This window comes from Pelmatolapia mariae, linkage group LG7, assembly GCF_036321145.2.
Source record: "Pelmatolapia mariae isolate MD_Pm_ZW linkage group LG7, Pm_UMD_F_2, whole genome shotgun sequence".
Classification (NCBI taxonomy): Eukaryota; Metazoa; Chordata; class Actinopteri; order Cichliformes; family Cichlidae; genus Pelmatolapia; species Pelmatolapia mariae.
In genome coordinates this window covers 24,789,642-24,802,689 of record NC_086233.1, presented here as the reverse complement: position 1 = coordinate 24,802,689, position 13,048 = coordinate 24,789,642, and the positions used below count along the sequence as shown (strand labels likewise).

Genomic DNA, 13,048 nt, shown 5'->3' with positions numbered 1-13,048 from the left:
GAAAAATAAATACGTAAGTACAGAAACCTGAAAATTCTACTTACATACAGTAATGAAGTATTTGTACTTACTTCCCACCTTTACATGAGAACTATTGCAGACACCGATAATAAAATGAAATCAATAAAAAGACAATAAAATATCGAAAACTATCTAATGTTTGCGCAATGAAAATAAAAACAAGAACAGGTTCCCAGTGATAATTTTTTTTATTTAAAAAAACGTTTATACGTCTTTTAAACTCTGTAAACAACTGAGAGAGCTTCGTAACGTCTCTCAGGATGAGCCTTCTCTAAACAAACTGATGGATAAGGTGGAGGAAACGACGTCATGAGAAAGTAAACTATGAATAAAGTGTTTACATAACATGTAATCTGATAAATAGGTGTTAGAGTTTTACTAATCTGAATGCTGTGGACTCCTTGTCATCCTTATTTTTTTTTTTCGTTGTTGTTGTGGTTTTGTTTATTTGTTTATTTGTTTGGTTGGTTTTTGGTTTTTGGTTTTTGTTTTTTGGTGCAGGGTTTTTCTTATTCACCACCACAAACAGGAACAGAACCTCCCGTTCTTCAGAGATGTAAATCTATTTGTCCTATTTCCTGTCTCACAGTCTGTGCGCCCCTCGGTTCACTTTTTCTTGTAGACTCCTCGTGCGTAAAACCATGACACGCGAAGTAAAATAGGTCTCCGGAGTTGTTCTGTGTTGCTGTTTAATTTGTCTTACAATGTCTTACCATCCAGAGGTCAGTTACGATGCGCTATTAAAATAACAAGTGGGAGCCTGCTGTGGTCTTAATGCAGAGGAGTTCAGCATCTGCGATATCTCTCTTTAAATACCCCAGTGTCTCAGCTGGGTCGCTGACACAGAGTTCACATCAAACAGTGTGGTGGATGTCTGACAGCAGGAAACTAGTTTTTCACACACTGAGGGTCAGAGTGGGATGCTTTAGAGAGTGAGAGGGTACAAATTTATTTTTAATGTCGCATCTTTAGATCATTTATCGACATTGACGTCACTGAGTCGAATGGAAATCACCCTGCATTTCCCGACTTGATTATTTCCCACCGTGGTCACAGCTAAGTCCCTCTTGAGATTTTAACATGACAAGAAGGACAATTAAGGTTTAGTGGTATGCTATAGTCATTGTAATACTCATCCGGTCCTATCTTCAGTTTCAGTTTAGCCATTTCTTAAAAGAGGCTGGTAGAGGCAGGGAGGGAGGTAATCCACGTTTGGATCATTGGGCAGACCTCGCTGAACGCGTGCGCGCACACTGAGTGGCAGCAAGAACAAGTTCCTTCGGCGCAAAGTTTTCCCCTCAGAAAGTTAAAATGGCCAAATATAAGCCCTGGGTGCTGTGGTGCTTTATTTCGATCGGTTTTATTTGCGTCGTTACGCTCTTGTGCCTGTGCTTCACCTCGTTTCTGGACGTAAGATGTTCCAGCGCAAGCTTCAAGCAAGCGGCGGTGGCCGCAGATTCTCAGATTTGCTCGGAGATTGGCAGGTACGTTTTTGTCTGTTAAAGTCCTCTTTATAGTGAAAAGTTAATCCGGGGAAGAAAAAGAAAGTATTGAATTTCACTGGATTTTGTCTTTTACACTAATTCTTTTTTAGAAATAGTAAGGGAGGTTTAATTACTATTTTATTGTGTGTGTGTGTGTGTGTGTGTGTGTGTGTGTGTGTGTGTGTGTGTGTGTGTGTGTGTGTGTGTTTATAGATCTTAGATACAGTATTTTCATTTTAAGCATGTTTTCATTCATGTTATATGCAGTAAGACTGTGCGTGCTTCCTTCTGAACCCAGCTGGCACTCCATGAGGAGCCAGTGTGCACCTTGTCCCACTCAGCAATCTGTCGGCCAACAGTAAAAATAAATAAATAAATAAATGCAAAATTGAAAAAAAATTAAAAAATAGACTGTACAACTTGGACAGGAGGAGATGGTTAAACAGAAGAAAAACACCTCTGTCGCCAAACCCAAACTACTCACTAGTAGCAGCAAAACAACTCCAGCCTCACAGTCAGAAGCTCAGACAATGCATACCACTGCAACTTTCTACCCTCAGGGTGCTTCACAAATTAACTGACCTGTAGCGCTTACCCAGTCCTGCTGCATGCAACAATTCACAATACTGTTTGACAGAACTATTAGACTGGACCTTCCAACTCTAAAGAAAAAAGCTGAACTGAGCAATGTGATAAGCTGTTTAAGAGATTTAATAGGCAGTGAAGAATAGAGATAAGACCTGCAGATCAGTAAGCATGCAGCACACTGTACCTCAGTACTTGTGCTTGTAACTGTAAAAGAAAAACTCACTAACTGATATTAGCTTTTCTGATTGGGCAGTGAAGTTCTGAGCTGTTTCTCTAATGCACTCTGTGGTTGAGTTATTTGTTCTGCAGTGAGCAAGCCATTAATCAATCAACACAGTAACTGCAAATAAAGCTCAGCAGATGATTTTATCATCCCCCCCCCCGACTAGGATGTAAGCATACCCTTTCCTGCTTTTGTGTTCACAAAAGCAGATAGATATATCTCTGCCTGTTCTCTGCCAAAGTTTAAAGAGGGTTCATTTCCCACTTCAAAGCCAACACACTAAATTTGTTCAGGCAGGTAAAACCACCAGGCACTGTGCCAACAGGACGCAACTTCAAGTAATCAAAGAAACCTGAAACACATCAGCTTTTTATTGTTTAATCATACTGACCCTGTTCTTCTACAGTAGATGGGCGACAAATAGAGCTCTTTATATGTCTGTGTGTGCACCAACACTCACTGCGGACAGATGGGCTATCAAGTTTCAGTTTGAGTTTTCAAACCTCCAAAATTCTTTCAGCTCCCCCACATTGTGAACATCCCCAATTTTTCCCAACTCATGTTTCATTGTAAAGCTCCTTTGGTTGCCTGCTCTGTGTTACTTATGCTCACAGATTTGTAAGATAATCACTCATTCGGTCAGACCTTTTTCACTGACCATCAGAAGCAAAACATTCCCAACAGTGCTTCCTCTTGTAGCTCAGTGACTACACTTGATCCCACGCCAGCCTACTGGTGAAAGGGCCCATTCAGGGCTTTTCAAATACGGTCCAGTCAGGATTAAGTTGTTTATGTCACAGCTAACTTAGATAATCCGAGTGAGAAATGTGAGTTACATTTCTTTTTTTAGTGCCAGGTTACCTTGTGAGTCAAATAAAAAAAAAGAAGAGAAAGAACACTATCACTATGGTCAACGACTTCCTGGTATGTTACCTGAGGTCGACCTCAAACAGCAGGATGTGGTTTGAACATGCCCACTGGCAGCCGTCACCGTACAGTGGCATCTTCAAGTACTCAAACACCAGGTTCAATAATTAAAGCCATGTGTAAGTGGGAGCGTGTGCGAGTGCAATGAGTGTTTACACATTTCCCATAAATAAAATGAAACCCTCTTCCAGGAATATGCTTCAGCAGGGTGGATCAGCAGTAGATGGCGCCATTGCAGCTCTTCTGTGCACATCTGTGGTCAATCCTCAGAGCATGGGGATTGGAGGGGGCTCTATAGTAACTATAAGAGATAAGAAAGGTAAGTCCTCTACTGACACGTGTTTCGTAAATTGTATTTCTCCACAGCAGTGATTGATTAGAACAACCAATTGGATTTCTCATCTATTTTAAGGCAACGTTAAAGTCTACAACTTCAGAGAAACTGTCCCACGGTCATTCAGACAGAACCTGTTAAAGGAGTGTCCCACTTCCCTCAGTTTTTCCATAGGTAGGTAGATTTACAGTACTTATCAATATCCAGTTACAGATTTTGTCCTCGTGGTTTCTCACTTTGCAGGAATTTATTTATTTATTTATTTATTTATTTATGTATGTATGTATGTATGTATGTATGTATGTATGTATGTATTTATTTATTTATTTGTAATAAATGCCCTGTTTTTATCCACTTATGTACTTAGTATCACTATGTATTGTTTATACAGTGATTATAGCTTAAGTTGTTAGTGCTCTAGTTGTGCTGGTAAGGTTAGATCTTCCTCATCAATTAACATTTTGTCATATTTTGCAAGACAAAACACCTTTCAAAACAGTTTTCCACCATTAGTCTAATTTACCTGCACTACTTTTCTCATTTTTACATTGAAGGCAGACAGTGGATTGGCGTTCCCGGAGAGCTGCGAGGCTATGAGGCAATTCACAAACAGTACGGGAAGCTGCCCTGGGCCAGGCTATTTGAACCAACAATTAAACTGGCTAGGGAGGGCATCCCTCTGTCACCCTATCTGGGAAAAATCGTGTCCTTTATGGAAAAACCCATACAAGCATCATCTCTCTGGTACAGCTTTTCAATTACTCCTTTGTGACACAAGAGTTTTTTTAATTAAAATTTGTTTGCAAAGAAAAATTTGTGTTTTAAGTCACATGTTTGATGGCACCAATGAACTAAAAGCATTTGTAATCCTTGCTGGAGCCTATTTCATGCAGCTGTCACTGCAGAAATCCTGGAGCGAAGGCCTCTCCTGTAAATCCCTGGTTTTACTAATTTTGTGATAGTTTTATGTAACATCTCAAAGAGAATTTAACTTTACACATTGCGTAATAGTTTAGGCCAGGCACCACACTCATTGTTCTCAGTGAAGCATTGTTATTTTTAATGACAGAAGAGTGCACATTGTTTTTCTTAACGTGACTCAGGACCAGGATTTACCAGCTCAGAGACAAAGGTAGCATTAACCTTCATCCAAAAAGTGTTTGTGAGACGGAGCCAGGACTCGGGTATCATGGGGAATACCTGAAAGATTGCATTTCATTTATGGATGCCGGGCCAAAAGTGTGTGCACAAACAGAGTTTTGGAATGTTTACAATAGAGAAGGGAATCAGAGGAAAATAAGTGGTGATTAGAAAACCTATTGCTCTTGGATCTTTAAAAAGTGCATCACTGTCAGGTGCAAATCTGGATTCCTGTGAGATTGAAGATAAAAATTGTAGTAAACACCAAGTGACCCAATTCTACTATTAGGTAATCTCAGAAAGCTTTTAAACTAATAGGTAAAATTATGGAGCACTGCATAGATGATCAGAGGCAAACTTGCTTCGACTCACTGCCCTCAGGGTAGATTTTAGCTGAGTCAGTCATTTAAAAAGGTGTGTTCGCTGAAAGGGAATGATTATCTTTGTGTTTGTCAGTGTCTCACTCTGTAAGAGGGTTGATGGATTGAGTACAATTTTGTGCGTGTGGGTGGTTGAGGCACACACTCGGCTCTAGGTTAAGGGTCAATGACGAGTCTTGTTTATCCGGAGTTTCTTTTGATTTGGGTCTCAGTGATATATGCTGCCTCAGCAGTGCTTTCAGGGCATTCATTTCACGTCAGCGCCATTTGGTCAGCGTGTTGCGTTCCTAATGCATTCAAGGTCTAATGTGGTAACAAATATGGTGATTAGCCATTTTTCTGGAGCTCTCTTTTCAGAGTTAGAAATGCCTTGTCTAATCAGCTTTTAAACTGAAAATGTTTTTCTAATCAAGACCAGTGAAAAGGACATTTTGGGTGCAAGAATGAAAATGGCTGTTCCCCTATTAATGCCAAAGTGCAATCAGTTCTTCGAAACAGAGTCACCGACTTTATGATCCAGTTTTGTTTTTGTTTTCTTTTAATTATTAGCTTTGTGCTGTGTCTTTCAGTTTACTTCCTGTTTAAAGTTAGAGTGTGGTTTCTGTAATTTTGTTTCAATCCCATATTCTGTGTTATGTATTTAGTGAGTTTTTGTCTGGTCTTGTCTGAATCTCCCTCAACTTCCTGGCTCCTCTGTTGTGCTTGGATTGTTGTTGCTGTTTTTTTTTATTTAGTTTAATATTCTGAATTTTCTGAGACCTAAGGGCATAAGAAAAAAAACTAAAAGGGACTTGATAAACTGTCAGCTATCAGTTACACTGAAGAATATTTCCCTGAACTGTGACTGCGCTGTGTTAATTTCCTATTCAATCAATGCAGCGTGCCACTAATCAGTCTGGCTTCAGTTTATTCTGCAGTGAGTCTAACAAACTGTCTTCTCTATCTGCCCAAAAATTAGATGCTCTCCATCTTTGTCACAAGTTCAAACAAGCACTTCATTTCAGTGAACTAAGAAGTAATTTTTTTTAACTTTCCAGCATCTTTATATCAAAACACACACCTTAAACATTCATAATCCTGGTAGGATTAGGTAATAAATAAGAAGTAGAGGAGTTAGTTAGTTCTAAAGTAAAGATTTCTAATAGCCGCAGATCCCACACAGGGCAGATCTTGATCCATTCTTCTTTGCAGAAGCGGTTTAGCTGTGCAATGTTGTTAGGATGCATAGGGTGTAGTGCTTTGACCCTTCATCAGTTTTTGGTTTTGACAGCTCTCTGTCTCTTTTTCTCTGCTCTCCTTTTTGCTTAGTTTGTGTTTTGTTTTCTTTTTTACAGTGAAATTTTTTGCCACAAGAACAAAACTGTTCTGAGCACAGGAGACATCGTAAAGTTTTCCAAACTTGCAGAAACCATGGAAACCATTGCAGAGAAAGGAGCAGAGGATTTCTACACTGGCAAGATAGGGCATGACTTAATCCAAGACATAACAGCTGCAGGTTGGTGCAATGTCAGCATTAGCAGCCTGAGGTTTTGTGTTTGAAAAGGAATTAAATGGAAAGGAAAAATGACTTTTACTCAGTGTTATGAAAAAAATTGAATCTAATTTAGGGCAAAGTTTGTTATATACGTTCTGTGTGTCTGTCTCAGGTGGGACCTTGACTATAGAGGATTTGAGGTCATTCCAGGTGCAGGTCCAAGATGCTTGGACTGTTCCTTTGGGAGATGCTAAACTCTACATCCCTCCACCCCCTGCTGGAGGCGCCCTGCTTGCCTTCATTCTCAAAGTCATGGAAGGTGTCGTGTTTTGTGTGATTTTCTTTTTGGCTAAGCCGCTGTAACAGCTGGATGAAATTTCAATTTAAAGAAGCAGTTAAACAGTTCTTAGCTCACAAAAGCTTAAAAAGATTATCACTGTCTTTTCTGCAGGGTTCTCGCTGACGCCAAACTCTCTGGTTGGTGACAAGAAGATTGAGATGTACCATCATTTTATAGAGGCAGTTAAATTTGCTAATGGACAGAAGAAGAGCATTTGTGATCCAAAGTTTAATAACGGCAAGGTTGGGATCTGAAATATTTTTTTTTTATTGGGACTGGGGACATTTTCAATACAAGGGCAAAAAATTGAATTCTAATGCCTGGGTGTACAATATGTATTATGTCATGTATTTTATATTATATTATTTATATACACTGCTCAAAAAATTTAAATGAAAACTCAAGATGGATATCTATAATATGTTAAGAATGAAGGGACTTTGCATTGTTTGATGGAAATGAAAACAATCCATCTACAGAGAGATGAATTTAAATAATCCCTTAAAGAGGTGTTCCACTGGATTTAGGTCAGCTGAGAGTGGGGGGAAATCAATAGTACAAATTCCTTCATCTTTAGGAACTGCATACATACTCTTGTGACATGAGGCCGGGATTGTCACAGACCAGGAGGAACCCAGGATTCAGTGTACCAGTGTAGTACTGACAGTGGGTCCAAGGATTTCAACCTGACACCAAGGGACAATCATGGTGTCATTGCCTGTCAAATGCTCAGGGTGAACCTGAACCCTTAGGTCACCCTCATGAAGTTTGTTTCTGATTGTTTGATCAGAAACATTTATGCCACTGGTCAGCTGAAGGTTATTTTGTAGCTCTGGCAGTGCTCATCCTGTTCCTCCTTGCACAAAGTACTAGATACTGTTCCTCCTGTTGGGTTAAGGACCTTTTACAGCTCTCCTAGAGTAACTGCCTGTCTGCTTCATGTTCTTAGGACTGTGCTGGAAGACACAGCAGACGTTTTGCCATCCTGGACATGTTGGACTAGATAGTCACATCATGCTACAAGCAGTAACTTCCACCCCAGCCAAATGTAAAACTAATGAAAAAAACAGAAAAGATGAGAAGATGTTCCCCTTAAAAGAAGAGGTTGCCCTTCTGGTGTGACTGTTGTTAATTTCATTAACACCAAATGTCTTGATGCATTCTCAATCATCCAGGAAAGTAAATCTCCAAAAGTTGATTCTGTTCAATGACTGAAACCAGCCCACTGAGGAACAATAGGCTGGGAGGCCTAAGGGTACATCTTTCGCCATCTTACAATGCTGTGATTGCAGCCATTCCCCAACTCTCTGTGAATGGTACTCATGGCCATTGATCAGTGGGCTTTGATCAGTGGGTTTTGGTCAGTGGTTGTTGATCAATGGTCATGGGAATTTGCATAATTAAGATCAAGGAACTGACCTCCCAGCCTATTGTTCCTTCAGTGGGCTGGTTTCAGTCATTATGCAAATGTCCTGTTTATAAGGTTGGGGAAACCTGCAGTCAGCTGAGACTGAAGAAGTCACTTGGATGAGTGACGAAACGTTTCTCCCACAAAACGCTACGTCCAGATGAACAGAATCAACTTTTGGAGATTAACATGAAATGAGCTGAAACTGAGGAGCCCAGCAGCTGGTCTCCTCAGTTCCAGATGTTTGCAGACTGTTGATAAAAGAAGAAGTGGTAAACACGGCCCTGTCTGAACTTTTTTGAGACATGTTATTGCCATCAATTTTAAAATTACCTCTTTCTTTTTCTAATAATAGTATATTTTCTCACTTTAAACATTTGCCATGTGTTCTGCTGTGAACAAAATGTGGGTTTATGAGATTTTCAATCCGTCTTTCTTAACATTTTATAAAGCATCCCAACTTCTAGGATGGGGTTACTAGATCTCAAACCAGAAATATCTGGGATATCTTAGAAATGTTTAATGATGCTCTCCTTTTAGTGTGCAGAACACTTGATTGATCCCACCTTCATTGATCGCGTCAGGAAGATGATTTCTTCAAACATGACCCATGACAACTCTTACTACAACGCCACACCTTCTTCAGATCACACTGGGACGACACACGTGTCTGTCCTGGATGAAGATGGCCTGGCCATCTCTGCCACAAGCACCATAAACCACATGTGAGCAGGAAGAGTTGTGTTATAGGAAACATACTAATGTTAGGTGTATCCATCATCCCCTCAGCTGACTGAGTACCCTTTGTTCTGTAGATTTGGAGGAATGATTTACTCTCCACGTACAGGCATCATCCTCAACAATGAGCTGGCTGACTTTTGCGGGAGAGCAGACACACTGAGGGCAGGTGAAGTTATACACGACAACTAAATTACAGACATTTCACGATCTCATCACCGAGTCTGATATCCATCTGATGTTTTATTTTTACGTAGGCGAACGACCTCCATCCTCAATGAGTCCAGTGATACTGGAGTCAAAGTCTGGAGGTCTTCTTATAATTGGTGGATCAGGAGGAAGCCTGATTACCCCGGCAATGGCCTTGGTAATTCAATAATTAAAAACTCTATTTGTTTCCTTGTTTGTATACTTCTTTGGTTGTTTACTCACAGTTCTTTTATCCTTGCAGTCTATAATAAATCACCAGTGGCTGTCGATGAGCTTGAAAGATGCCATTACTGAACGCATAATCTTCGTCGACTCACAGAACAACGTAAATTTTGAACCTGGTTTTGATGAGGTGAAGTACTTCCCTTTATCCTCGCTATCCATTAATGATATTCAAATTCACTAGACTGTCTATCAGAAAAAAATCATCTGTAATAATGGATTCTGAAGAAGATTAGCGGTCCATAATCCTACAAAGGCAGATTTACTTTTTCTGTAATCTCTTAAGGATAAGTAGTATTAATGTTTTGTCTGTGTGTGTGTTGTGTACCCTCAGTCTGTGTCAAAAGGCCTAAAGGAACATCTTAAACACAAAACCGGGAACTGGCAATACTTTCTCAATGTGGTCAATGCTGTGGAAAAGGAGAACAACTGCATTGTTGCTGTGTCTGACAGCAGGAAGATGGGAATGTCAGCTGGATACTGACCACAAGGATGCGTGACCTTTCCACTTATCTCTGCCCTTTAGACTAACTGACCCTTCAGCATTAAAAGTAACCATATGTGCTGAAACACTGACAAATAAAAGGTGAACAAAAGGTGCTGTGGCTCCATCCAACTGGACCAATCAGGAAACTACTCACCTTAGAGGATAACTCCAATTTATAATTGCTTCAAATCCAATCACTCCAGGCTATAGAAACCCAATTTATGTTGAGGTGAAATCTGCACTAAATATATAAATATAAGGGTGTTTAAATTTCTATTCATCAACTACATCTATGTAGATATTAGGAAATAGGCACACACAGGTGGAGTTTGTTTCCAGTCGAGCACCATTGAGCTATTGCAGAAAAGTGCCCTGAGATGATGTAATAAATGTGACACACCGTTTCCAGTGAACTTTGCTTTCATCCATGTGTCAACCTTTCTACCTTCAGCAGGTGTTGACAAGTTTCTGTATGTTTCTTTTTTTATGCAGTCATTGAGAATTCCCATAAAAACAATGAGATAAGAAAATACAGTCGCTGTGCGTACCAGGAGCATGCACAGCTACAGAAAGTTCAGGACAATGTTCAGCTAGGAAAGCGGTCTCTAAAGTGTTGTGAATGTTTGAAATGCTCTGTCTTAAGTACATACACACTTGTTCGTTTTTATGGCACTAGCCTTAGATGACAGTAGTCAAAGAGGACGATGACTTTTATTGGTTTGTCAAAGTTTCTGTCACAAAATTCAGCCGACCACACTGACTGTTTGAAAACTGCTTTTGGTCGACTGCGCATGCCGCCTGCCTCGTCAGAGCTACTTTTAGTGTTGCCTACGTGTGCTCAGCAAGAGTAGGGGGCTAAACTGAAATGCTAATATCTGACCAACGGATACACAAATGATCACTCCTGCTCATATTTGATTTCATGCACTGTTGGAGAAATGTGCACTGAGTGTGTCTGCTAAATCAGTTATTGAAACATGTAATTCTTTGTAAGAAATATTAACTCAAGATGAGCCATATAACCTTTTTAAAGTGACATCCTGGCAGCTTCCTTAACAAGGAACTTTTACTGTGACCTTAAAGATGTTACTCTATGTGAAATAACCTAATCCAAAAAAGGCCTCCCCCAAAAATGTACTTTATATATTTTAACACACCTTGAATATTTTGTTTTTTTATGTTTTATGAACATATTTTGTATTGTTTGTAATAAAAATCCTTCTAAACCACAAACTCTTTCTTTAAACACATAATACTGGTTGTTAGTACAGTATGATGGGAATAATTCTATTTGGTGCTTTCCCCTTTTGCCTTATGCGTTTATACAGAGCAGCAGTGGAACAAAGAAAGCAGTAATGAGATACGTTTCAGCAGAGAAACTTATGAATTAGTAATGATTTCTTAAGTGGATTCTGCTCCGTTCTCCTTTGAGGCTCTAGATGAGAGTTATGAGAACATGCAAATTTTACTCCGTGTGAAGCACCACTGTCTTTTGTTGTATGACAAATGAGTTAATCTGGATAAGTTGCAACTTCACGACTTTAGTGCCACGATCTTGCCCTCTTTGTATAAATAACAACCACTTAAAGTGAGCCATCACTTTAAAGGGTGCAGAAATAGTCTTTCTCACTCAGAGCGGAGCGGTTAAATAATCCTGTGATGATTCAGCACACTTTCGCTCACAAAGTCCTTTGATGAGGCAAATTATCTTAACAGTAGTTTGATGCTTTTATTATGTCAGTTTTTGTGTCATTATATGCATTTGTCACAATGCCATTCGAGGCAATGAGTCAAATTAAAACTACATGTAGACTCTGATATACACAGAGAATTTGGATTTTTTCTTTCTTAGCCTAGAGGGTTAGTCAATTGGTCTGAGTTGCATAACTTTGAATTTAATCATATGTGGAAGTGAGACGTTGCTTAATTGGGCCCTGAAGGAAAATTTTTAGATTTTTTATTTATTTTTTATTTTTTGCAGCTTCTTCTCAGAGCAGCTGTAAGCACAGGAGGTAGCAGCTCAGGATAATAAAAATAAAATCATTGTGAATTAAAATAAAATTGTGGTATGTTAAATGTAATATTGGCACACATGGTGGGATTGCACTTTCTCCCCAATTACTGTAACTCTACACCTGCTCCTGCCACTACTGGCAAAACCGCCAGTGGATGGTAATGATTCACAGGTGAGAGAGTGCCCAAACACCAGATAACAGAGAGCGATAAAAGTCCAAAATACATATCTCAAATCTCAGGCGAGAGGTCATTACATCATAACATTATATAACAATCAAGACCAACTGTTCAGGTAAAACATAAAATGTACGTGGAATATCTGGAGTGGAAAAAACGAAACAAAAAACCGTAGCACTGTCTTACTCGCCACAGTACAGTTATCTACACATTTTTTATAGTTCTTCTATTTTTGTTGTTCTTATTTTCTTTTAAAATATGTAAAAATAAAAAACAAACAAAAAAAACCCCCATAAATTAGGTCAGGTTCAGTAAGAGCCTGTATGTGTAGGAAGATATCTTTGTGAAAAATGATCTTCTCTCTGAGGCTTACATCAAAGAATTCGAGCATCAACATGGATTTTGCAATGCGAATGAGTCTCACTTTAATAACTACGCGCACACAGACATTAAATCATACCTCTCGGCAGGTAGGTCTCCCCCTATTTCCCCCTGCAGGAGACATTTGGCTTTATTTATGTAAAATAAAACCACTAGCTTTTTTCCAGCCTTGAGCAACGTTGTGAAAAATAGCACTGCGTCCGAGGTTTGTTCCAGGAGCGGGAATATTTCAGCGGCCAAACATTTTTTCTGATGTAACTGTAACTGTCAGAATGGTGATATTAGCCTGCTTTGTGTGCCCATTGTAGTTTAATGAAAGTTAAAGACCTCACCTCCGCTGTACTGAAGCTGTAAGCTAGTGCTAATCAATATGTTTGCATGCAGAGAAACAAGTACAAGCAAGTTACAGTTCTTAAAAAAGCCTCTTGAGGCTGGCTTGAGGCTGGCTCCAAAAGCAGTTTTCACTTATACAAGTTGGCAAGTTTTGGTCCCTTTGTG

The 13,048-nt window shown here is 39.4% G+C and overlaps 1 protein-coding gene across 1 annotated transcript; it reads left to right on the top strand.

Moving 5' to 3' along the window:
• The first annotated feature begins 220 nt into the window (after nt 1-220).
• On the top strand, nt 221-11,229 carry ggt5b (gamma-glutamyltransferase 5b). Its single transcript, XM_063478597.1, has 12 exons — nt 221-1,505; nt 3,435-3,562; nt 3,656-3,751; nt 4,132-4,321; nt 6,432-6,592; nt 6,744-6,890; nt 7,023-7,153; nt 8,860-9,044; nt 9,135-9,226; nt 9,315-9,424; nt 9,509-9,619; nt 9,824-11,229. The coding sequence occupies exons 1-12, from the start codon at nt 1,333-1,335 to the stop codon at nt 9,971-9,973; spliced, it is 1,674 nt and encodes a 557-aa protein (XP_063334667.1). The 5' UTR covers nt 221-1,332; the 3' UTR covers nt 9,974-11,229.
• The last annotated feature ends 1,819 nt before the right edge of the window (nt 11,230-13,048 follow it).

Bases quoted from the DNA above. Each gene is read 5' to 3' on its own strand.
- ggt5b (XM_063478597.1), top strand. From the start codon at position 1,333: ATGGCCAAATATAAGCCCTGGGTGCTGTGGTGCTTTATTTCGATCGGT. The intron at 1,506-3,434 runs GTACGTTTTTGT...ACCCTCTTCCAG, and splicing joins ATTTGCTCGGAGATTGGCAG to GAATATGCTTCAGCAGGGTG. The intron at 4,322-6,431 runs GTACAGCTTTTC...TCTTTTTTACAG, and splicing joins ATACAAGCATCATCTCTCTG to TGAAATTTTTTGCCACAAGA.